General features: G+C 39.6%; 1 protein-coding gene across 10 annotated transcripts in view; it reads left to right on the forward strand.

The window, feature by feature from the left end:
• Positions 1-21,304: 21,304 nt before the first annotated feature.
• Positions 21,305-27,584, forward strand: part of LOC606856 (phosphatidylinositol 3,4,5-trisphosphate 3-phosphatase TPTE2) — a 160,403-nt gene continuing 154,123 nt past the window's right edge. For 3 of the 10 annotated variants that reach the window (XM_038573135.1, XM_038573136.1, XM_038573138.1), the window contains exons 1-3: positions 21,434-21,919; positions 22,737-22,826; positions 27,088-27,138. In XM_038573135.1, the coding sequence (XP_038429063.1) occupies positions 22,768-22,826; positions 27,088-27,138 (110 nt within the window). In that variant the 5' untranslated portion in view covers positions 21,434-21,919; positions 22,737-22,767. The other 7 variants (XM_038573137.1, XM_038573140.1, XM_038573132.1 and 4 more) reach the window with 6 other exon arrangements.

Consider the following 27,584-nt stretch of genomic DNA (forward strand, 5'->3'; position numbering starts at 1 on the left):
ATTCCATCAAAATCCTAGAGAAGAACACAGGCAACACCCTTTTTGAACTCGGCCATAGTAACTTCTTGCAAGATACATCCACGAAGGCAAAAGAAACAAAAGCAAAAATGAACTATTGGGACTTCATCAAGATAAGAAGCTTTTGCACAGCAAAGGATACAGTCAACAAAACTCAAAGACAACCTAGAGAATGGGAGATGATATTTGCAAATGACCTATCAGATAAAGGGCTAGTACCCAAGATCTATCAAGAACTTATTAAACTCAACACCAAAGAAACAAACAATCCAATCATGAAATGGGCAAAAGACATGAACAGAAATCTCACAGAGGAAGACATAGACATGGCCAACAAGCACATGAGCAAATGCCCTGCATCACTGGCCATCAGGGAAATACAAATCAGAACCACAATGAGATACCACCTCACACCAGTGAGAATGGAGAAAATTAACAAGGCTGGAAACCACCAATGTTGGAGAGGATGCAGAGAAAGGGAACCCTCTTGCACGCTTGGTTGGAATGTGAACTGGTGCAGCCACTCTGGAGAACTGTGTGGAGGTTCCTCAAAGAGTTAAAAATAGACCTGCCCTATGACCCAGCAATTGCACTGCTGGGGATTTACCCCAAAGATACAGATGCAGTGAAACGACGGGACACCTGCACCCTGATGTTTCTAGCAGCAATGTCCACAATAGCCAAACTGTGGAAGGAGCCTCGGTGTCCATCGAAAGATGAATGGATAAAGAAGATGTGAAAGGGAATAGAGGGGAAGGGAGAAGAAATGGATAGGAAATATCAGAAAGGGAGGCAGAACATGGAAGACTCTTAACTCTGGGAAACGAACTAGGGGTGGTGGACGGAGAGGAGGGCGGGGAGTGGGGGTGACTGGGTTGTGGGCACTGAGGGGGGCACTTGATGGGATGAGCACTGGGTGTTATTCTGTATGTTGGCATATTGAACAGCAATAAAAAATAAATTTTTATTAGAAAAAAAGAAAGAAAGAAAGAAGAAAGAAAGAAAGAAAGAAAAGGAAGAAATAAAGAAAGAAAAGAAGAAAGAAAGAAAGAAAGAAAAGGAAGAAATAAAGAAAGAAAAGAAAGAAAGAGAAATAAAGAAAGAAAGAAAGAAAGAAAAAGAAAGAAAGAAAGAAAGAAAGAAAGAGAAAGAAAGAAAGAAAGAAAAAAAAGAAAGAAAGAAAAGAAAGAAAGAAAGAAAGAAAGAAAGAAAGAAAGAAAGAAAGAAAGAAAGAAAAAAGGGATCCCTGGGTGGCGCAGCGATTTGGCGCCTGCCTTTGGCCCAGGGCGTGATCCTGGAGACCCGGGATCGAATCCCACATCGGGCTCCCGGTGCATGGAGCCTGCTTCTCCCTCTGCCTCTCTCTCTCTCTCTCTCTGTGTGACTATCATAAGAAAAAAGCAGTGGTTAATTTTTTGGAATAAGTTTAAAAAGGACATCAGAATTTTATGCTTTTTCAGAATTTCCTGCCTTATACTGAAATACAACATCCTTATTTCTAATGGTTCAGTTTGAATTGATATGCACAGCAAGGGACAAGAGGCCTAGGGGCCAAAAGCAAGACCGAGGGTAATTCAGGAGTGTCACAACCCTTCCAGGGATGAGTACCAAGTCAAAAAAGTGTTTTTCTCATCTCTTGAGAAGAGATGAAGAAATGAAACATCGTAAGTATGTCAGATGGGTTTTTTGTATGATACACTAGAAAACAATCTCTGAAATTTTATTCCAAGCTTTGTACACACTCCTTCAAATACTTCATCCACTCGAAACTAGCTAGGAGCTCAAAAGTATATTTGCTTGAATGCTAAGTGACCTCAACAGGAGCTATAGTCAGGGTGCCACCACCCAATTTATGTGACTGATAAGTTTTAAAAGGGGCAATATGAGAGTTTACAGACATCGATAATAGCTTCAAATATGACTCGCATATGTAAGGAAAACTTTTAAGGTATCTTAACCGGTCCAGAAACCCAGACAGTTAGTATTCTGTTTTCCATTTTCGTTTTCATTAAATCGTCATCAATCAGCAATGTGACTAAGATAAATAGACAGCAGTACACGAGATAAAAATAGGAAGGCTCCTCAAAAACTCTCCTTAAATTCTATGCATGATTCATATTCAGCTTGAAAACCATTAGTTAAGAATGAAATAGCCAAAGATTCTAGCATATGAAGTGTGATGTATACCAACTTCTTAACCCTACAATATAATGGTAGGAAAGCTAACTCTGAAACCAAAACTCCATACCTAAAATAATTAGTACCAATACTTAGAATATAGCAAGATTTATTTTTCTTCCATTGTCTCTTACTTTCCACACAATAAGACAGGATATTATCAGGGTTGCCTGAACTATGTATGAAGTCAAGTCTATTTTTTTCTATCTGGCTATCATTCATAAAAACAAAATTCAAGGTTCTATTTACTTTATTTTAAAAAATATATTTTATTTATTTATTCATGAGAGACACTGAGACAGAGAGGCAGAGACGTAGGCAGAGAGAGAAGCAGACTTTGTGCAGGGAGCCTGACGTGGGACTGGATCCTAGGACTCCAGGATAATGCCCTGAGCTGAAGGCAGACGCTCAACCGCTGAGCCACCCAGGCGTCCCTCTATTTACTTTCATTAATTCAGCTAATAGGAGCTTTTGGGGGAATGAGAAGGGTACTTAGAAAAAGAGAGAAAGATAACGGTTGTGCTTATGTGTCCCGGAGAAGTAATTCTCTTCCTCCTACTACTCCATATACTAGAGTTACTATAGTATTCTTTTCTCATGTTTTAAAGACTACTATTCAGCAATTTAGGGGTTTTAAGGATTTATAACCTCCAGTCAAAATAGTATTTCATGTATCAATTGTCATTTCCATATTGGCACTAGCTCCTAGTTTCATTCACAAAACTAGGGTTGTCAGGGCCTTAATGAGGCAATCCTTCTGCCTCCATCACCCCACTGGTTAGGCCAAACATATGCCTACCCATTCAGTTCTGAAACCACCTGCAGAGAGGAAGTTAAATGAAGAAAAGTAAAGCATCACACTGTCACCATCTTTAGATAAGCTCTAATTTTACCCAAAGGAGAAAACTTTAACCATGATAACAAAGCTGGCAATGACCATGATTAAATGATGTCTGTCATTCTGTCCTACCCCTGGGAGCTGCTCTCCACCCACTCCCAGGTGATGGATGTGTTTCTCTTGGTACACTGGGTTTAGATTGGCAAAGGAAGCAGACAGTTAAATTCATCAATCACCAGAGTGGGCAAAGCAGTATTTGATCTGCTCTGGAGAAAGGATGGGGACCTGAACAAAACTCATTGACAGCACAAAACCAAGGTCATCTCCCAGTACCATGAATACATCAAAGCAGGCTCATTTAGTCTCAAAGTGTGAGTCACAAATACTAAGCCTGGAAGAGATCTTAGAGAACCTGAAACCAATCCATTGACACACAAATCAGAGAATTCCCTCCCTCCACAACAATAAAACAAAACCAGACTCCATGACTCAGCATTTGTTATCCATACTCTTGAAATTTGTTATCTATTAGATGTCAATGTTCTGAATTCCAAAGCTATATCCAGTTACTGATTCCACATGGTATATACTTCCTGACCAGTAAATCTACATGAAAAAAAAAAGTTTAAATGTGAACAAATTTGCTGCTTATATCAACATGAAAAACAAAACAAACAGAATCCAACTTATCTCTGTCAACCCCCTCTTTTTTTTCCTTTTCCAAATTGCTTTTTAATGCCTGAAATTTGAAAACCAACAGCTACTTCTATAGGCTTTTTCAAGGCCCTGAAAACAATGACGTACTAGTAAATCTCTTATTAGTATCCTATAGATTCACAAGCTCAAGAAAACTCAAGATGACAGGTTTCATGAATATTTTCTTTCAAGAACTTTATAGTTTAACCATCCCATGAAAAATAAATCTCCTTATTATGATATCCTGCTAAAGAGATAGACCCAAAAGTGTGTCCCTTTGTACAAGTATGTACTTCTTAACAGTGGCCACAAAGGAACAATAGGCATACAAAACCAAATACTATATTTCCAAATATCTGAAAAGAAAAAAAAAGAATCATACCACCGCCTATTTTGTTCTCCTCATTACCTGTCACTCTTTTTTAGGGATAAATGGCCTGATGATTTTCTTACAATAGTTCCACAGCTTAAAGCAGCAAAAAAACATTTAAAATTTTTTTTAAAAAGCAAAAAAGTTATGATTTCAAAACTGAAATGAGAAATTCACTTTTGTTATTTGAATGTGTGCTGCATGGAAAATCATTATGATCCTTCCACTTGCAAATGTTTCGGACCCTTCGGTAAATATGTGTTTTCTAATTAAACAGTAACTCTCTGTTTAAAATAAAAATTGGTATGATAGGTCCATGTCCATTTTCAAAAAGTGTATTTTTCAATGACATCCAAGATAGGTCAGCATTTTCCCACTACTGCAAAAAACAGCAATGTGTATCCTCGACGCAGGTATTACAACACATAAATACACTGTTGCCCTGGCTCTCCCTCTGGTTCCATCTGCTCTCTTGCTGTGCAACAGCTATAGCATAAAAAAGCCTATTCTCACACGCTTTTGATATTACACTATTTAATCACATACAGCTGTGGCTTACAAGACTGCTACAAAACACAATTTTAATGTAGTACTCGAAGCCAATTGTGGATAAACATCAACCATTTACTCCGAATAAGAAGTCCAACACTAAAAAGATTTTCTTTTAAAGAAAGACTGGTTTTCTTAGAATTTGGCATGGACGTAATTGTGACTGAGCCCTCTCTCTGCCAAAAAGACTGATAATGTCAAAAAGGATTGTGTAAAATCATATTAGTGCAATAATGATGCTTTCCAGAATTCCTGGAGCCAGAAAGACCTGAAATGAACTTACATCCTACTTCTTTTCTTTTGTCTCCCTCCCTGCAAATCACCCCTACCTCCAACCCTCTAATAGATTTAATTACTTCAGAGAAATAATTTTGATTTATAATTCTATTGTTCTTTTCCCAAACTGAGAGAAAGCGAAAGGAAGCTGTTAGGAAGATACTGTTAGAACAAATTGACATGAGGTTTCTTTTGTTTTTTTTTTTTTGTTTTTTGTTTTTTTTTTTTAATTTTTTTTTTTATTTATTTATGATAGTCACAGAGAGAGAGAGAGAGGCAGAGACACAGGCAGAGGGAGAAGCAGGCTCCATGCACTGGGAGCCTGATGTGGGATTCGATCCCGGGTCTCCAGGATCACGCCCTGGGCCAAAGGCAGGCGCCAAACCGCTGCGCCACCCAGGGATCCCAATGAGGTTTCTTTTGAATTAAGAATGATTCTGGAGAGAAAGACAACAACAACATGAACTTTTTACATAGCTCCTCCTTTTAGCTAGGCACTAAACTTAGTACTGTGAAAACAATGGCTGCATTATAGAAAAGACAATTCCAAAGATAATTAAATATGGGGGAGGAGGTAAAGAAAACAGGACAACTAGAAAGGGAGAGTGGCCCCTTGTTACTATTTTTCTCTTATTCAAAACCAATTAAAATTGTGTACATTCTCAAATGAGACAAACAAGATTTATCATAGTTTCATGCTATCATATTACCCCCTGAAGCGAAAGAAATATTTGGAGTTGTACCTCAAGGTTCTATTGCTGGACAATTTTTAGAAAACCAGTTTTGTATGTTTCAGCCTTTCAAAGGAAAACAGAACTTGGGAGTTTTCAAGGCTGTTTTAAAACAGGCAAGTTACCAACTCTGGCTATCAATGCAAATCTGAGGCAGGAAGTACTAAGGAAATCGTAAACTCTTTCCCTCCCTCTGCAGGATTTTCTACATTTTCATGTGCAAGAAGCATGTTAAGGGGTTGTCCTGTTTTGCTTTTGAAGGATCTGTACATTCACATCTTTGAGAATATCCCTTGCCCCATAGGAGCCTCTCTCTTCCTTTCCCTACTCCTTAGTCCTTCGTGTTTCAAGTGTTTGCTCTTTCTATGGCACAATCAATCGGGCTCTAGCTAGACTTTGAGAGATGAGCAGCTGTCCAGGCTGCAGATGGTTGGAAACTCAGCCTGAAGTCAGTGTGCAGTTGATGAGTTACTCCCTATACCTGACCCCAACTTCACACCAGGTTCTGAATACGATCTGAGTACCAGCAGCCAGAAAAACTCTGTTGGGTCCCACAGATCTTTCTGCAAGATCTTCAGGGGAAGCAGATGGTCCAAGGTGGGAAAGCAATAGGCTGATGGAAAAGCAGCATGAGTAGAAACCATGCCCTGGATCGGTAGAAACATCGTGACCCGGTCAGGGTAAGGAAATGGAAGGAAGGACTAGCTTGCTGTGTGCGTTTGGATGCATTTTAAAGTTTTGGGAAGATGATAAAGTTTTCCAGATACCACACATGAGGGAAATATCTTTCTCAGCAACAAAGTATCAATTCACCAGGCTGTGACCATGTTTTACTCTTTTTAGCCTTCCTAGTTATGATTAAGTTGCTTTTCCAAGAAACCCTCCACAAAATAACTCAGATTGCGATTCACCCTGGGTCTCACAATGCAATAGCAACAGGTTGCTTGCTTTGAATGGGCTATAACAAAATTGCTGAGAAATATTAGGTTGTGACTCAATCAAACGTGATTATGGATATTATCATTAAGCTAATGAGCTATTTTTTGGTCCCCTTTCTCTAAAATTTGCTGATTATCCTGGTGGCCTTCAAAGAGCAAATTCGTTTTGATGAAGATTTTTTTTTTAAATCTGGCTATGGCTCTTATGTAAGTATTAAAACATGTCATCAAGATTGCTTCTTTTGGGATCCCTGGGTGGCGCAGTGGTTTGGCGCCTGCCTTTGGCCCAGGGCGCGATCCTGGAGGAGACCCGGGATCGAATCCCACGTCGAGCTCCCGGTGCATGGAGCCTGCTTCTCCCTCTGCCTGTGTCTCTGCCTCTCTCTCTCTCTCTGTGTGTGACTATCATAAAGAAATCAAAATTAAAAAAAAAAAAAAGATTGCTTCTTTTCTGCTCAATCACAATGTTTCTTTTTTAAATTGCTTCTTTTAATAGGGGGAAAAAATGGCCAAAAGAAAATTGACAAATGACAGCTTTTAATGCAAGGTCTTGGAAAGCATGCATCCTCGAACAATACCGCTACAAGATAGCTATCAGCTAGTCATTGGGTTTTCATTTTACTTCTATGTACATTTATCTAATATAATAATTTAAGCATTTGATGGGAAAATAAGAGGATCAGAGAAAGCAGGGAAGTGCCCCAAGTTTTTCTAAAACTTTAATTGCATTTGAGGAAAGGGAAACCTTTCCATTTATTTAGACACCCTACTCTCATTTTGTTTTATCATAAGAAAAGAGCAGCTGTATCTAACACACACATTTAAGTAGAAAGAAAAGGTTCAGTATTTTGTACTGTCTGAATAAATGCAATGATACACCTTGAGTTCTTTAAGAACCCCATAAAGATTCTTCACCCCAAACTAATGTCAGTAAATGGCTTTTGTTGATTAGTTAAGAACACCTGGTTTTACAGGACAGCTTAAGTTATGATGTCACCAGAATATGACTTTTATAGTCAACCACAGAACTCTATTTTTATCAACCATAAGTATTCTTTATGTATCAGTATCATTTTAAATAGCTCTGATTTTTAAAATAGATTATAACTATAAGCCAAGGCTAGGACTGTAGATTTTGTGAATTCCACCAAGGCTTGCTTACCAAATAAACATGAGCAGCATGTATTCCCCTCAGAATTATTATAGGTAATATTTTAAGATAAAAATATAAAAGGAGCAAAAAGACAACACTGAAATAACCCAGTTGTTTTCATGCTATACTGGGTCATGATAGTACTTTCTTACATAGTATTCATGCTGCCAGAAAGTCCCCACATTTTAAAGTATGATTGATCCTTATTCTTATTCCCTGTGTGCCCAAGTTTCAAAGCAGGGCAAGTTTTCACATCTTCAGCTTCCAGGAATGTTATTAATGTCTATCATTTCAGAGCCACCGAAACAGTATTCAACAACTTCACAGCTCTGTCGAAAGTTTGCAACATAATAATCAATATGAACTACCATGATAGCCAAAGTAGCTGATCCTATATTCCCCACCACCCTGATCTGATTGCCCGAATATCAGTTTAGGTCACCTAATGGATCTACCTTCTTTAAAAATGTTCCAGAAGTTGATGGCTTTGACTAGCTTGAAAGTAACAAGATCCAGATGCCGCCTGTCTACACACTAAACTACACAGGACCCCAAAACAGATTTTTTAAAAAATTCCCTCTATGTTTTTCAGGCTCTCCTCTTTTCCCTCACCACTGCACTTTCTTTACCTCAATCCCTCTCTCTCTCCCTCTCCCAGTCTCTCTCTTCACACACACACACACACACACACACACACACACACACACTTCCCATCAGTGTAGCTCATCCAACATCCTGTCCTTAATATAATGTGCAAGACATTATTTCCTGCTAGCAATAAGTTAAAAGAAATCTCAGGCAGGAAAGCAATTATTCCATTCATTTTTATCTAAAGTTTCCTTTCTGAATATGCTTCGTAGTCAAAAAAAGAACCAAAAAGAAAGCATGAATTTTGAAACATTTGGAAAAATTTAGCCAAATGAGTAAAAGGGATGGAATGTCCGATATTTTTCATGGAACCCTTGGGTTTGTTGTTTTTATTTCTTGGGGGGGGGGATGAGGAATGACTATAAATTTCCTCTTTTAGACTAGCCCTTGCTTTGCCATTTCCTTGAGGAAGGCAGACAGCATTCTCCACCCAATCCCCCAAAGAGTTAAAACACATTGCACTGCACGGGAGCAGGAGGGCTGGTCTACTAAAGCAGCAGCCCCACAAACTAAATGCTCACAAGGGCAAAAAGCAATGTGAGTAGACCTTGCAGGGGCAGGGCGAGTCATGGAGCGATTGAAAAAGAAAGAAAAAAAAGCAACAATTTTTAATAGAATTCGGAAAGTCTGCTGCCTCGTCTGGTTTACAAATAGGCATTGTTGGAGGAGACAGAATAAATAAGAGCTAACTACAGCATGAATTACCAAACACTAATCCCATCAACGAGTCCCGGTGGCAGCACAGATCACTCAGGCACGCCTTGGTCACTCTCCGCATATTTATTTATTAAGAAGACAGTGGAGTCTGGCTAATGCGATACAAAATTAATATCATCTGTAAAGAAACATAACCCATACATTCAAAGCGATAACTCTACCGACACCCTCCCCCCCAACTCAATCAAGTCCAATTTAACTGACAAATTGGAGCAGTGATTTCACACCTGAGAGCCTTTCAGGTCTGAACTGCAGGATCAAGTTCATGGTTGGCACTGCCCACTGCTTAGTTATGTGGGCTTTCCACTGGCCCCGTAATGGTCATTTGCGCACACACATAAAGACTAAAGTATTAAAATTTTTTTTTAAATTTTTTTATTTATTTATGATAGTCACACACAGAGAGAGAGGCAGAGACACAGGCAGAGGGAGAAGCAGGCTCCATGCACCGGGAGCCCGACGTGGGATTCGATCCCAGGTCTCCAGGATCATGCCCTGGGCCAAAGGCAGACACTCAACCACTGAGCCACCCATGTGTCTCTGGCTTTGTTCTTCTTTCTCAAGATTCCTTTGCTATTCAGGATCTTTTGGGTTCTATACAAATTTTAGGATTCTTTGTTCTAGGTCTGTGAAAAATTGCTGTTGGTATTTTAAGAGAGATTACATTGAATCTGTAGATTGCTTTGGGTAGTAAGGACATTTTAATAAGATTAAATTTTCCTGAGGTGTCCTGCTGGCTCAATTGGTAGAACATGTGACTCTTGATTTTGGGGTTGTGAGTTCAAGCCCCATAGTGGGTGCAGAGATTATTTTTAAAAATCTTTGGGGGATCCCTGGGTGGCTCAGCGGTTTAGCGCCTGCCTCCAGCCCAGGGCGTGATCCTGGAGTCCCAGGATCGAGTCCCGCATCGGGCTCCCTGCATGGAGCCTGATTCTCCCTCTGCCTCTCTCTCTCTCTCTCTCTGTCTCTGATGAATAAATAAAATCTTTACAAAAAATCTTTGGAAAAATTAATCTTTTTTTAAAATCAATGAGCATGGAATATCTTTCCATTTGTTTGTGTCATCTTCAAATGTTTTAATCAGTATTTATAGTTTTCAGAGTACAGGTCTTCCATCTACTTTGTTAAGTTTATTCCTCACTATTTTACTGTTTTTGGTGCAATTATAAATGCACCAAACTTTTCTGGTACTTCATTATTTATATTATTATTTATTTATAATTTTTCAGGTACTTCATTATTAGTGTATAAAAACACAAATGATTTCTTTGTATTTATTTCTTATCCTGACACTTTACTAAATTAATTTATTTGAATAGTTTTTTGGTGGAGTCTAGGGTTTCCTATGTATAGTATTATGTCATTTGCAAAAAGTGACAATTAGACTTCTTCCATTCATTTTTGGATGCCGTGTATTTCTGGCCTGATTACTGTGGCCTGGACTTCCAGTACAATGTTGAATAAAAGTGGTAAGAATTGGACACCTTTTTTTTGTTCCTGATCTTAGAGGGAAAGCTCTGTTTTTCACCATTGAGTATGATGTTAGCTGTGGGTTTTCATGTATGCCTTTATAATATTGAGGTGTGTTTCCTCTAAACCCACTTTATTGAGTTTTTATCATGAACAGAAGTTGGTAGAGAAAAAGCATTTGACAAAATCCTATTGAGATGTTATTTTTATCCTTTTTTATGTGTATGGTATTGATTTGTGAATATTGAACCATCCTTGCATCTCCAGAATAAACCTCACTTGATGGTGGTGAATCATTTTAATGTATCACTGAATGAAGTTTGATAATATTTTGTTGAGAATTTTTCTATCTCTGTTCATCAGAGATTCTGGCCTGTGGTTTTCTTTTTTTGTAGTGTCTTTGCCTGATTTTAATATCAGGGTAATGCTGGCCTTGTAGACTATATCTGGAAACTTTCCTTCCTCTATTTTTTTAATATATTGAGGAGAATAGGCATTAACTCTTTTTTTTAATTCTATTTATATGATAGTCACACACACACACAGAGAGAGAGAGAGAGAGAGAGAGAGAGGCAGATAGGGGGAGGAGCAAGATGGCGGAGGAGTAGGGTCCCCAAATCACCTGTCTCCACCAAATTACCTAGAAAACCTTCAAATTATCCTGAAAATCTATCAATTCGGCCTGAGATTTAAAGAGAGACCAGCTGGAATGCTACAGTGAGAAGAGTTCGCGCATCTATCAAGGTAGGAAGACGGGGAAAAAGAAATAAAGAAACAAAAGGCCTCCAAGGGGGAGGCGCCCCGCGAGGAGCCGGGCTGAGGCCGGGGCGAGTGTCCCCAGGACAGGAGAGCCCCGTCCCCGAGAAGCAGGAGCTGCACCGACCTTCCCGGGCGGAAAGGGGCTCGCGGGGAGGTGGAGCAGGACCCAGGAGGGCGGGGATGCCCTCGGGCTCCCGGGGACACTAACAGGCACCTGCGCCCCGGGAGATGCGCCGAGCTCCCTAAGGGCTGCAGCGCGCACGGCGGGACCCGGAGCAGCTCGGGGGGCTCGGGGGCGGCTCCGCGGAGGGGGATGCGGGGCGGGAGGAGCTCGGGGGGCTCGGGGGCGGCTCTGCAGAGGGGGCTGCGGGGGGGAGCAGCTCGGGGGGCTCGGGGGCGGCTCCGCGGAGGGGGCTGCGGGGCGGGAGCAGCTCGGGGGGGCTCGGGCGGAGGAAGAGGCTCCGTGCGGAGGGGGCTGCGCGGTTCCAGGAGCAGCTCGGGGGGCTCGGGCGGCGGCTCCACGGAGGGGGTTGCGCGGCCCGGGAGCGCGAATCCACCAGCGCAGGCTCCGGAGCACAGGGCGCCGGGACACAGCCCAGGATCCCGCCTGCCCCGGGACAGGCAGAGGCCGGGAGGGCCCAGGACAGCAAGGACGCTCCTGCCCCAGCTGAGCAGATCAGCGCCCCGCCCCGGAGCCTCCAGGCCCTGCAGACGGAGTTCCTGCCGGAGCTGAATCCAGGTTTCCAGAGCTGCCCCGCCACTGGGGCTGTTCCTCCTGCGGCCTCACGGGGTAAACAACCCCCACTGAGCCCTGCACCAGGCAGGGGCACAGCAGCTCCCCCAAGTGCTCACACCTGAAAATCAGCACAGCAGGCCCCTCCCCCAGAACACCAGCTAGACTGACAACTTCCAGGAGAAGCCAAGGGACTTAAAGTACACAGAATCAGAAGATACTCCCCCGTGGTTCTTTTTGTTTTGTTTTGTTTTGTTTTGCTTTTTGATTTGTTTCCTTCCCCCACCCCCTTTTTTTCTCCTTTATTTTTCTTTCTCTTTTTCTTCTTTTTTTTTTTCGTTTTTTTTCCTTCCCTTTTTTTTCTCTTTCTCTTTTCTTTCCTTCTTTCTCTCCTCTCTTTTTCTCTTTTTCCCAATACAACTTGCTTTTGGCCACTCTGCACTGAGCAAAATGACTAGAAGGAAAACCTCACCTCAAAAGAAAGAATCAGAAACAGTCCTCTCTCCCACAGAGTTACAAAATCTGGATTACAATTCAATGTCAGAAAGCCAATTCAGGAGCACTATTATACAGCTACTGGTGGCTCTAGAAAAAAGCATAAAGGACTCAAGAAGCTTCATGACTGCAGAATTTAGATCTAATCAGGCAGAAATTAAAAATCAATTGAATGAGATGCAATCCAAACTAGAAGTCCTAACGACGAGGGTTAACGAGGTGGAAGAACGAGTGAGTGACATAGAAGACAAGTTGATAGCAAAGAGGGAAACTGAGGAAAAAAGAGACAAACAATTAAAAGACCATGAAGATAGATTAAGGGAAATAAACGACAGCCTGAGAAAGAAAAACCTACGTTTAATTGGGGTTCCCGAGGGCGTCGAAAGGGAGAGAGGGCCAGAATATGTATTTGAACAAATTCTAGCTGAAAACTTTCCTAATCTGGGAAGGGAAACAGGCATTCACATCCAGGAAATAGAGAGATCCCCCCCTAAAATCAATAAAAACCGTTCAACACCTCGACATTTAATAGTGAAGCTTGCAAATTCCAAAGACAAGGAGAAGATCCTTAAAGCAGCAAGAGACAAGAAATCCCTGACTTTTATGGGGAGGAGTATTAGAGTAACAGCAGACCTCTCCACAGAGACCTGGCAGGCCAGAAAGGGCTGGCAGGATATATTCAGGGTCCTAAATGAGAAGAACATGCAACCAAGAATTCTTTATCCAGCAAGGCTCTCATTCAAAATGGAAGGAGAGATAAAGAGCTTCCAAGACAGGCAGGAACTAAAAGAATATGTGACCTCCAAACAGCTCTGCAAGAAATTTTAAGGGGGACTCTTAAAATTCCCCTTTAAGAAGAAGTTCAGTGGAACATTCCACAAAAACAAGGACTGAATAGATATCATGATGACACTAAACTCATATCTCTCAATAGTAACTCTGAATGTGAACGGGCTTAATGACCCCATCAAAAGGCGCAGGGTTTCAGACTGGATAAAAAAGCAGGACCCATCTATTTGCTGTCTACAAGAGACTCATTTTAGACAGAAGGACACCTACAGCCTGAAAATAAAAGGTTGGAGAACCATTTACCATTCGAATGGTCCTCAAAAGAAAGCAGAGGTAGCCATCCTTATATCAGATAAACTAAAATTTACCCCAAAGACTGTAGTGAGAGATAAAGAGGGACACTATATCATACTTAAAGGATCTATTCAACAAGAGGACTTAACAATCCTCAATATATATGCCCCGAATGTGGGAGCTGCCAAATATATAAATCAATTATTAACCAAAGTGAAGATATACTTAGATAATAATACACTTATACTTGGTGACTTCAATCTAGCTCTTTCTATACTTGATAGGTCTTCTAAGCACAACATCTCCAAAAAACGAGAGCTTTAAATGATACACTGGACCAGATGGATTTCACAGATATCTACAGAACTTTACATCCAAACTCAACTGAATACACATTCTTCTCAAGCGCACATGGAACTTTCTCCAGAATAGACCACATATTGGGTCACAAATCGGGTCTGAACCGATACCAAAAGATTGGGATTGTCCCCTGCATATTCTCAGACCATAATGCCTTGAAATTAGAACTAAATCACAACAAGAAGTTTGGAAGGACCTCAAACACGTGGAGGTTAAGGACCATCCTGCTAAAAGATAAAAGGGTCAACCAGGAAATTAAGGAAGAATTAAAAAGATTCATGGAAACTAATGAGAATGAAGATACAACCGTTCAAAATCTTTGGGATGCAGCAAAAGCAGTCCTGAGGGGGAAATACATCGCAATACAAGCATCCATTCAAAAACTGGAAAGAACTCAAATACAAAAGCTAACCTTACACATAAAGGAGCTAGAGAAAAAACAGCAAATAGATCCTACACCCAAGAGAAGAAGGGAGTTAATAAAGATTCGAGCAGAACTCAACGAAATCGAGACCAGAAGAACTGTGGAACAGATCAACAGAACCAGGAGTTGGTTCTTTGAAAGAATTAATAAGATAGATAAACCATTAGCCAGCCTTATTAAAAAGAAGAGAGAGAAGACTCAAATTAATAAAATCATGAATGAGAAAGGAGAGATCACTACCAACACCAAGGAAATACAAACGATTTTAAAAACATATTATGAACAGCTATACGCCAATAAATTAGGCAATCTAGAAGAAATGGACGCATTCCTGGAAAGCCACAAACTACCAAAACTGGAACAGGAAGAAATAGAAAACCTGAACAGGCCAATAACCAGGGAGGAAATTGAAGCAGTCATCAAAAACCTCCCAAGACACAAGAGTCCAGGGCCAGACGGCTTCCCAGGGGAATTCTATCAAACGTTTAAAGAAGAAACCATACCTATTCTCCTAAAGCTGTTTGGAAAGATAGAAAGAGATGGAGCACTTCCAAATTCGTTCTATGAGGCCAGCATCACCTTAATTCCAAAACCAGACAAAGACCCCACCAAAAAGGAGAATTACAGACCAATATCCCTGATGAACATGGATGCAAAAATTCTCAACAAGATACTGGCCAATAGGATCCAACAGTACATTAAGAAAATTATTCACCATGACCAAGTAGGATTTATCCCTGGGACACAAGGCTGGTTCAACACCCGTAAAACAATCAATGTGATTCATCATATCAGCAAGAGAAAAACCAAGAACCATATGATCCTCTCATTGGATGCAGAGAAAGCATTAGACAAAATACAGCATCCATTCCTGATCAAAACTCTTCAGAGTGTAGGGATAGAGGGAACATTCCTCGACATCTTAAAAGCCATCTATGAAAAGCCCACAGCAAATATCATTCTCAATGGGGAAGCACTGGGAGCCTTTCCCCTAAGATCAGGAACAAGACAGGGATGTCCACTCTCACCACTGCTGTTCAACATAGTACTGGAAGTCCTAGCCTCAGCAATCAGACAACAAAAAGACATTAAAGGTATTCAAATTGGCAAAGAAGAAGTCAAACTCTCCCTCTTCACCGATGACATGATACTCTACATAGAAAACCCAAAAGTTTCCACCCCAAGATTGCTAGAACTCATACAGCAATTCGGTAGCATGGCAGGATACAAAATCAATGCCCAGAAGTCAGTGGCATTTCTATACACTAACCATGAGACTGAAGAAAGAGAAATTAAGGAGTCAATCCCATTTACAATTGCACCCAAAAGCATAAGATACCTAGGAATAAACCTAACCAAAGATGTAAAGGATCTATACCCTAAAAACTATAGAACACTTCTGAAAGAAATTGAGGAAGACACAAAGAGATGGAAAAATATTCCATGCTCATGGATTGGCAGAATTAATATTGTGAAAATGTCAATGTTACCCAGGGCAATATACACGTTTAATGCAATCCCTATCAAAATACCATGGACTTTCTTCAGAAAGTTAGAACAAATTATTTTAAGATTTGTGTGGAATCAGAAAAGACCCCGAATAGCCAGGGGAATTTTAAAAAAGAAAACCATATCTGGGGGCATCACAATGCCAGATTTCAGGTTGTACTACAAAGCTGTGGTCATCAAGACTGTGTGGTACTGGCACACAGACACATAGATCAGTGGAACAGAATAGAGAATCCAGAAATGGACCCTGAACTTTATGGGCAACTAATATTTGATAAAGGAGGAAAGACTATCCATTGGAAGAAAGACAGTCTCTTCAATAAATGGTGCTGGGGAAATTGGACATCCACATGCAGAAGAATGAAACTAGACCACTCTCTTTCACCATACACAAAGATAAACTCAAAATGGATGAACGATCTAAATGTGAGACAAGATTCCATCAAAATCCTAGAGAAGAACACAGGCAACACCCTTTTTGAACTCGGCCATAGTAACTTCTTGCAAGATACATCCACGAAGGCAAAAGAAACAAAAGCAAAAATGAACTATTGGGACTTCATCAAGATAAGAAGCTTTTGCACAGCAAAGGATACAGTCAACAAAACTCAAAGACAACCTAGAGAATGGGAGATGATATTTGCAAATGACCTATCAGATAAAGGGCTAGTACCCAAGATCTATCAAGAACTTATTAAACTCAACACCAAAGAAACAAACAATCCAATCATGAAATGGGCAAAAGACATGAACAGAAATCTCACAGAGGAAGACATAGACATGGCCAACATGCACATGAGAAAATGCTCTGCATCACTTGCCATCAGGGAAATACAAATCAAAACCACAATGAGATACCACCTCACACCAGTGAGAATGGGGAAAATTAAGAAGGCAGGAAACAACAAATGTTGGAGAGGATGCGGAGAAAAGGGAACCCTCATACACTGTTGGTGGGAATGTGAACTGGTGCAGCCACTCTGGAGAACTGTGTGGAGGTTCCTCAAACAGTTAAAAATAGACCTGCCCTACGACCCAGCAATTGCACTGTTGGGGATTTACCCCAAAGATACAAATGCAGTGAAACGCCGGGACACCTGCACCCCGATGTTTATAGCAGCAATGGCCACGATAGCCAAACTGTGGAAGGAGCCTCGGTGTCCAACGAAAGATGAATGGATAAAGAAGATGTGGTTTATGTATACAATGGAATATTACTCAGCTATTAGAAATGACAAATACCCACCATTTGCTTCAACGTGGATGGAACTGGAGGGTATTATGCTGAGTGAAGTAAGTCAGTCGGAGAAGGACAAACATTATATGTTCTCATTCATTTGGGGAATATAAATAATAGTGAAAGGGAATATAAGGGAAGGGAGAAGAAATGTGTGGGAAATATCAGAAAGGGAGACAGAACGTAAAGACTGCTAACTCTGGGAAACGAACTAGGGGTGGTAGAAGGGGAGGAGGGCGGGGGGTGGGAGTGAATGGGTGATGGGCACTGGGGGTTATTCTGTATGTTAGTAAATTGAACACCAATAAAAAATAAATTAAAAAAAAAAGAGAGAGAGAGGCAGAGACATAGGCAGAAGGAGAAGCAGGCTCCATGCAGGGAGCCCGACGTGGGATTTTATCCTGGGTCTCCAGGATCGTGCCCTGGGCCAAAGGCAGGCGCTAAACTGCTGCGCCACCCAGGGATCCCGGTATTAACTCTTCTTAAAATATTTGGTAGAATTCACTGGTGAATTCATCTGATCCTGGCTTTGTTTGGGAATTTTTGGATTACTGATACAATTTCATTGCTAGAAATACAAAATCTGAACAGACCTATTACTCCCTGATTCAGTTTTGGAATATTATATGTGTCTGAGAATTTATCCAGTTCTTCTAGGTTGTCCAGTTTGTTGACTTATAAAGTCTGTATTTCTTAATATGAGGTACAGGGCTGTTTTTGCAACTTCTGCTACTCCCTCCCCATGTTATTTATGGGAGCATTAGATAATGTTTATGGTTTCCCCAAAAGTTCCCATACTGTCCAGGGCTTCCATGTAATCATTTTTTATGATTTTCCCGTGTGAAATATCCTCACCACTTTTTTCTTCCTAGCTTTTTTATTTTTTTTACTGTTCTTTAGATCTAAGCTCTAGTGTGATCTTCTTCAAAAAACCAGTTTTGAAGTTCCAGAGGAGGCCAATGGCCCTTCTTTCTGTTCCAGGGAGTGTTGACCTCTATCTTTCATTTCAAACATATTTTTAAACCTATTTCCTGAGCATAAACTTTCTTGCTTTAATATCTGTAGTCTTTCCATGTGTTTTTCTTTTTATAATTTCTTTTGACTTCTGTACATGAGGGTATGCATCCTCACATACTTCTTAGGTTGTGTTAAGAGTTCATATTTGGTTGAACTTTAGTTTTGGGAATCTTGAGGGATCTAAGTTGAGATGATTTGCCTTGGTTTCTGCTGGGTGCTAGGGTTACTACCAATAGAACCATTTCAATTTAATTGATCAGATTGGAGTTTCTTGGACTATGAATGTGGCATCAATTCAAATCTCAGGGAGAGTATAAAGCTGGTTATAAAACATTATGGAGACTATTCAAATTAAAATTATTAATATTTTAAAATCCAATGCCAACAGAGACAGAATGATTTGCTTGTAGGTCACTCTGTCAGCTTATAAGTTTTTTTTCAAGATCCAGGCATCTGAGGGAATCTCTATTCATTTATTAGCTGACCATTATGATAATCAAGCTGAGTTCAATGGCCACACTTTACAAAGAATAGAGACTTTACAGAATTTTGAATTAGAATTTTCTTTTTTTAATTTAAATTAAATTAAGTTTAATTTAATTTACTTTTATGAGAGACACAGAAAGAGAGACAGAGACATAGGCAGAGAGAGAGAGGCAGGCCCCTGCAGGGAGCCTGATGGAGGACTCAATCCTGGTTCCCCCAGGAACATGACTGAGCCAAAGGCAGACACTCAACCACTAAGCTACCCAGGCATCCCTAAATTAGAAATTTCTAATCAGAATTCAGAAAAGTCACTAAACACTTGGACAGCTATGTGCAGAAGAATGAAACTAGACCATTCTCTTACACCATACACAAAGATAAACTCAAAATGAATGAAAGATCTAATGTGAGACAAGAAGAATCCATCAAAATCCTAGAGGAGAACACAGGCAACACCCTTTTTGAACTTGGCCACAGCAACTTCTTGCAAGATACATCTATGAAGGCAAGGGAAACAAAAGCAAAAATGAACTATTGGGGCTTAATCAAGATAAGAAGCTTCTGCACAGCAAAATAAACAGTTAACAAAACTAAAAGACACCCTACACAATGGGAGAAGATATCTGCACATGAAATGTCAGATAAAGGGCTAGTATCCAAGATCTATAAAGAACTTATTAAATTCAACAGCAAAGAAACAAACAATCCAATCATGAAATGGGCAGAAGACATGAAGAGAAATCTCCCAGAGGAAGACATAGACATGGCCAATAAGCACATGAGAAAATGCTCCGCATCACTTGCCATCAGGGAAATACAAATCAAAACCACAATGAAAAAAAAAAAAAAACCACAATGAGATACCACCTCACACCAGTAAGAATGGGGAAAATTAACAAGACAGGAAACAACAAGTGTTGGAGAGGCTGTGGTGAAAGGGGAACCCTCTTGCACTGTTGGTGGGAATGTGAGCTGGTGCAGCCACTCTGGAAAACTGTGTGGAGGTTCCTCAAAGAGTTAAAAATAGACCTGCCCTATGACCCAGCAATTGCACTGTTGGGGATTTACCCCAAAGATACAGATGCAATGAAACGCCAGAATACCGGCACCACAATGTTTATAGCAGCAATGTCCACAATAGCCAACCTGTGGAAGGAGCCTCAGTGTCCATCGAAAGATGAATGGATAAAGGAGATGTGGTCTGTATATACAATGGACTATTACTCAGCCATTAGAAATGACAAATACCCACCATTTGCTTCAATGTGGATAGAATTGGAGGCTATTATGCTAAGGGAAGTAAGTCAGTCAAAGAAGGACAAGGATTATATGGTCTCATTCATTTGGGGAATATAAAAAACAGTGAAAGGGAATAAAGGGGAAAGGAGAGAAAATGAATGGGAAATATCAGAAGGTGACAGAACATGACAGACTCCCAACTCTGGGAAACGAAAAGGGGTAGTGGAAAGGGAGGTGGGTAGGGGAATGAGGTGACTGGTTGATGGGCACTGAGGGGTCACTTGGCGAGATGAGCACTGGGTGTTATGCTATATGTTGGCAAATTGAATTCTGATTTAAAAAATATACAAAAAAGTCACTAAACAAACAACAATAAACCCTGGGGAAAGGGAAAAATTAGAGATTTGCAGTTATTTTAAAAGTCCAGTTTTCAATAAAATATTGAGACATGAAACAAGTACTGTGATCTTCAAAATAGTTTCTTCGTCTCTTTTTCATCTTCTTATGGGAGAATGGAAGGCTAGAAGGAACTAAGGCTGTCTTTTTGTCCTTCCCTTAGGTCAGGCAAGGCTCTGGTAAAGTAGTTTCTCCTTAGGACAAGTCTTTCTCACATAGAACGGAATGCTCTGGGCATATTTCAAAATGGTATGGCCTTGAGGTCATCTGAATTGAGTGACCATGTATTACTCAGTTTTGTATCTTGTGAAGTACTTTTAGAAATATTAAACATAAAAAAAAAGAAATATTAAACATGACCTTAATTTCTTTTCCCTGCCTTCAGCTGTGACCATTTATTCAGCATCAGAACATGTACCAACACAGACTGTCAAACAGATGTTTCTTATTTCTTTTTGTGGTAATTCTTATATTGTAATTTTCATATAGAAATTTCTAATGTTTCATCTACATTTTTAAAATTTTCTTTTCACATTTTTTCCCTTTCTTTGGCATTTGTTTCCACCTTCTCAGATTTACTCTACCAGGAAAATGGGTGTTTTAAATTTAAAACTAATAACTAATTGCTTCCTCTCAATCCTATGAAATGATAGCTTGCATAAATAATTTTTGTTCTGAGTCCTGTAACAACTTTGCCTATTTTAGTCTTATTTGATATTTACCAGAAAACATTTGGCTCTCTGATCATTCTCTTTCTCGCAGAATAAAAGATATAAAATAAGACAGTCTGCTCTGAGATTATTATCCTGGGTTCTTTGATCTTGGTACTCCCCTATCCCCCATCTTTAAGGGGATCTGCATCTATTTTTAAGACCCTGTAGCCTGGAACCAAATTCACTGTATTCCCCACTCTACTACTATCTCAGGACCCCCTGGAATCTGTTGTTTGGGGTTGCCATGGACACAGAGTTCTTATTCCAGTACTGGCTTATTACCAGCACCAGGTAGAGACCTAGGGGTGGTGGGGGTCTCTGGACAGGGGCATCCTGTACTCTTCCCTCTATGTTAGCTATTGTTGCCCCTCATCCTCATAGAGAGTGAGAAGAACATAATGTTTTAGAGGGAGGGCTGGAGGGTGGGGGGAGAGGGCAGGATGGAGGTATTTGTGGCCATAGACAGGACGTTTTGCCTTGTGCTCATCTTTGGGGAGCATTGATAAATGTTTGTCTCTTTCCTGGAGACCTCCCAGAACCTCCTCACTTTCAGGGAACCAGAGTGGTGGGGGTGTGGGGTGAAGATATGTGGGCAGGATAGGCGTGCACTAGGCGGATGTAGGACCAAATAGCAGTAACCTTGTTGCTGGCCAGGAATTGGGACAAATATGACTTAACAGACTTGGTTTGGGAAATTAAAAATTTATAAAAAGGGAAAGAAGTTAAAGCCACTATCCTGAAAGGCAGCGGGAAAGAAGACTACTATTAGGAGCTCTAGTAATGTTTGCTCCCACTTAGGAAAAGTTGTATCCAAGGCACAATATCTGAGTTATTCTGTTCCTGCCACGCTTCTACTGCAGCTCCTCAGAAGCAGCCCTGTCTGCAGGTAAGCAGATCCAGGGTTTGTGGGGAGGAAGTATCCTTAGATATGCAGCTCTGCCTTGGTCCATCCCGCTTTTCTGGCCACCTCTGGAACAGAAGGTAGTAGCCTCAGAACTTTGGGGTTCCTCTTCCTGCTGCCTGTGAGGTGGTATTCCTTGAAGGCACAGAATTTACAGATGGCTGGCCCTTAAAGCCAAAACTCAAAATTAACATTTATGCCCAAACTGATGTGTTTATGAAAGTATTTTTTTCTATTTGTTTTCATTTTTCTCTCCTTGTCCAGAATTTAGGACCTTGTGGCACTCAAGTCTGCCTCCTTGATAACTTGGCAATGTACTTGGCAATGTCTTATTCTCCAATGACTTCTCATTGTTCTGTAAAATGTTGAAGGATGCATCTTTGCTTTCCTACTCCTTTGATTTATGCTAGATATTTCAGGATGGAAATATCATAAATCCCTATGATGGTGTAAAATTGGTTTGAAACAAATTTTGTTTCACTTGCAGGGTCCTATGTATTAAGAGAACAAACTTTAAAGTGTCCTGTCTTTGAACTAAACTTTAATTGCATGTTCAGAAAACTTTTTCTTCCATTTCTCTATCCAAAATTAAATACTGAGGGGAAAATACAAAAATGCATATTTCACAGGATTGATAAAATTGTACAATATTGTATATTTTATAACTTTGTGGATTCAAGATTTTAGAAATGCTGATCTATACCCAGTAAGTTCTATGTGTAATTTTCTTTATAATTGGGCAAATAGCTTATTGTTTTAAATATACTGAATATAAAATTCATATGTGCCTTTCTTTTTTTAGATGAATTGTAAGTTAAATATAAGACAACATCATGCAGAGATTAAAGAAGAACCCTTTATATCTCTGGCTCATGCATCAAAAAAATAATAAGTAAGTGATAAAACTCAAATTTACTAAATTTTGATCATAATTCTCAGCCTTGGTTAATAGAATAGGGAATATATGTATACCTTCTTTCATAATGAATGTAAACTGTATATAAATGAAATTTGACAAACTCGAAATTTAAAGACCTTGTATTATGCTTATAATTTCTGTAAAATACTACAGCTTAGGCAGTATGCCAGTAACAATATGCACTTGGCAGTCACAGTCACTTTTTTAAAAATTTAAATTCAATTTAATTAACAAATAATGTATTATTGGTTCCAGAGATAGAATTTAGTGATTCATCAGTTGCGTAAAATACCCAGTGCTCATTCCATCAAGTGTTCTCCTTAATGCCCATCACCCATTTAGAGCATCCTTCCCACTCTATTCTGCTCCAGCAACCTTCAGTTTGTTTCTTATAGTTAAGACTCTCGTATGGTTTGTCTCTCTTTTTCCTCTTATTTTTTCTTCCCTTCCCCTATGTTTATCTGTTTGTTTCTTAAATTCCACATATGAGTGAAAGAATATAATTGGCTTTTTCTGGCTTATTTCACTTAGCATAATACCCTCTAGTTCCATCCATGTCATTGCAAATGGTAAGATTTCTTTTTTTATGGCTGAGTAATATTCTACAGTATATATATCTATATATCTATATATACCTGTGTATGCATACATATATATGCATGTATATATATACACACCACATCATCTTTATCCATTCATCTGTCAGTGGACATCTGGGATCTTTCCATAGTTTGGCTATTGTGAACATTGCTGCTATAAATATGGGGGTGCATGTACTCCTTCTAATGTTTATATTCTTTGAATAAATACCTAGTAGCAATTGCTGGGTCATAGGGTAGTTCTATTTTTAACTTTTTGAGGAACCTCCATACTGTTTTTCCAGAGTGGATACACCAGTTTGCATTCCCACCAATGGTGTAAGAGGGTTCCCCTTTCTCCACATCCTCACCATTAATTTTAGCCTTTGTAACTGGCATGAGGTGGTACCTCATTTTGGTTTTGATTTGTATTTCCCTGATGCCCAGGGATGTTGAGCATTTTTTCATGTCTTGGACATTTGTACATCCTTTGGAAAAATGTCTGTTCATGTCTTCTGCCCATTTCTTGACCGGATTTTTTGTTTATCTGATAAGACATTTGCAAACATCTTCTTCCATTCCAGATGTTGCCTTTTAGTTTTGTTGACTGTTTCCTTTGCTGAGTCACTGTCACTTTAAGCTTCTCCTCTGGGACAGCTGAATGCTCTATTGGGGCTGCTCTGTCCATGGGGATATGTTTGACTATTTTGGGATAGCCACTACAGAGGCTTTAGTTGTCCCATCTCAATCAATACTTGAAACACTGTTAATTACCTCAGAGAAGGCCACAGATTTTTATTAGCAATGAGTGGCTTACAAATCAGCATGATGGATGTTGGAAACATATGACTATTCAAGATCTGTGAATTGGTTAAAACAAATAATAATAGTAACTATCACAAGGATTGTAATGAGGACCAATTAAAATATTTATGAAGCATCAGGACAATGCCTGGCACTTAGTTAATACCATTTAAATGTTTGTTAAATGAAACATCACTTTTATAATATTCTTTTTTAATTTGGGGAAATTTATTACTTTTCAAACATTTTCTTTTTATTTTTTCTTAGATATCTATAATCCACGTGTTAGAGATCTGTTTTTTTTTTATCCTATATATCAACTGGCTTTTCTGTTGTATGTTCTATCGTTTTCTACTATTTTCTGGGAGAGTTTCTCAATCTCCTCTTCCAACTCCAGATTAATTTGCTTTCCACATGTATCCAAACTACTATTTATCCCATGAAATGATTCTTTATTTCAACAATTAGACTTTTACATTTAAGATATCTTCTTGTGTGTGTGTGTGTTTAAAAGTTCCCTTTAATGAATATATAAGCAGAGGGTAGTAACCTGATATATATATATATAATTTAGTGATTTACCAGTTGTGTGTAACACCCAGGCTCATTATATCAAGTGCCTTCCTTAATGCCCATCACTCAATTATCCCTTCCCTCTACCCATCTCCCCTCCAGCAACCCTCAGTTTGTTTCTTAGAGTTCAGTGTCTCTTATGGTTTGCCTCCCTCTCATTTTTCATCTTATTTTATTTTTCCTTCCCTTCTTCTAGGTTCATTTGTTTTGTTTCTTAAATTCCACATATGAGTGAAATCATATGGTATTTGTCTTTCTCTGACTGACTTATTTTGCTTGGGTATTTCCTTAGGATTTCTTTTTTTTTTTTTTTTCCTTAGGATTTCTTATGCTCGTTTCCTTTAGTAACATCTTCCCCTGTATTTTTAAGTGTACTCTAATGCTTACTTAAAAATCTTGGTGAGTATGTTCCAGGAGGTCTGTTTCAGATGGTATATGTTGTTCAGTTTGTTGTATTTTTCAGTGGTTGTACCCCTCAGGTATCTAATTACATTGGCCCCTCTGTCTGGAAACTTGTATTAGGCAAGGGCTGAAGATTTGCGTGGGAAAATTTCAGTTTGTGGCTGTTGTCTGATCATAATTATTAATAGCATGTCCTTTCTGCTTTCAAAAGTATCCTGGGTTGGATGAGGTAATATAAGTCACTCTTGTTGAAAGCTAGGACTTAAGGTATGTTTTTCTCAGTAAATTTAACATGAGGGGAGGTGATAGTCTGGGGACAGAGAGTCTGTAGAACAGTGAAACACTGTAATCCAGGTAATTTCTCCAGTCAGAGTATGTCACTTCTAAGGTCTTGGGCAAAAGCAGCAATGGAGAAAGTAGCTTTCTGCATTATTCAACTGGGCTTTGGAAATAGGGGAGAGGTAAAGGCCCAAGAATTGCTCTTCAGCCCATCCCTGTTTTCATCAGCTAGCCTAATGCTACCCAAATTTTATCCTAACTGCATCTGGGTACTTGCTTCTAAGAACTGCAGTGATTGTCTCCAAGCATCTCAGAAGAAAGGCAAAACTTAAAATTTCCCCTCCTACTCAGCCCCTCAGGATTGTCCAGAGCAGCCCTTTTCCTATCTGTCTGCCAGTTAAGGGACAGCTCTCACTCCTTTGGAGACTCCCAGGGTTTGTGTTATTGTTAGTTTTAGAAATCCATACTTTGGTTTAATTTCTATAGTTTTGGGGGGAAGACTATCTTATGGATAGGAATCCAAAATTTCCCAGGAAATCATGAGAATGTAGTACTTTGAGAATCTTGAAGTGTTTTTGAAATTTAAATATGTATCTGTTTATATTGTTGTCACTGATTTTTTTTCATGTTGTCACTGATTTTTTTTCGTATTGTTTGTCACATTGATATTTTTGGTATAACATTTGGTGAAGAGGCAGGCTGCCTAAAAACCAGTAATGTTTGTGAAATGATGAACAATCAGCATGAAGCTGACAGATACAAAGAGCATTTTTAATGTGTCTTATTTTACAGATGAGGAAATTAAATGTAGAGAGATTAAATTATTGAACCCAGTAGTTTGGTGGTGGGAAGTCTTGACTTTAATAATTTAACCAGATACCTTTTGTGATGATTTGAGAGAAAAATCATTCTGGACCCTTGTTCTCCTTTCAGTTCAGAGAAATCTTTTAAACGTTATTTAGGTCTGTGGCGCCTGGGTGGCTCAGTGGTTGACAGTCTGACTTTGGTTCTGGCTGTGGTCCCAGGGTCCTGAGATGGAGTTCCACATTGGGCTCCCCTTATGGAGCCTGCTTCTCCCTCTGCCTCTGTCTCTGCCTCTGTCTCTCTCATGAATAAATGAATAAAATCTTAAAAAGAAACACATTATTTAGGCCATTCTTGACATACCTATTTCTTCTCTACTAAATGGTGACCAAGGACTAGCTCTTGACATTGGAATATTTATTGTTCTTGCATTTTCTTTATTTCTGTGTCCTTTGTTACCTATTACCTGGATCCAGCTCCTTGTCCCTATGCCCAGATCATTCACATTGCCCAAATTTATTCCAGAATGCATAAGTTGAAAAAATGGAGAAGAAAGGAGGTTTAATCATGAAAGCAATACCTCCCTTAATTCTTTCCTTCTCTTTCCAGTGAACACACAACACACAGCCAAGAGGCTGTCTCAGATGTTCCATTGCTGTACCCTGAAACTGTTTCTGCTGTTTCTGTCATGTTTCCTCATGATTTTACTTTTCATGTCCTAAAACTCAGGAAAAAGAACCTGATTGCTTTCCAAAATGTCTGACTTTATTTTTTGTATGCTTTTTACTCTTTAGCAGAGTTATGGATTCCTCTATAGGATCTGCTGACAACAGTGACGACAAGAGGTAAGTTGACTTGACTGATCTGAGTACCAAAAGCTAACAGAGAGCATTGGTGCCAATAAGAGGTTTCCATAAGAGATTGTAAGCTTCTGTAGGTAACTTTCTTTTGGGTTCTAAGTGGAAAAAAGAACAGGTCATAAGAGTGAGACTTTCTACTTAATGTTTGTTTGGGATTCTTAGTAACCAGTAACTAAAGCTCTTAGGAAACTCTCATAATGTCTGTGGTGAAACACTGATAGAGTGGGCCAGGTAAAGAGAGGATCCTATTGTTTGAGCATGGAGAGGTGGCAGTGGACAGGGAGATGAGTCCCTCTTGGTCTGTCCCCTTACCCTCTAGAGCTTTGCAACCATCTAAAGCTCATGTCCCAAACATTAGCCCATCATCATATTAAAAGAAGCCCCTGCCTCAAGCATGCAGTTTTTTGAACCAAATTGAGGAATAGAAAAGA

Source organism: Canis lupus, chromosome 25, assembly GCF_011100685.1.
Source record: "Canis lupus familiaris isolate Mischka breed German Shepherd chromosome 25, alternate assembly UU_Cfam_GSD_1.0, whole genome shotgun sequence".
Taxonomy (NCBI): domain Eukaryota; kingdom Metazoa; phylum Chordata; class Mammalia; order Carnivora; family Canidae; genus Canis; species Canis lupus.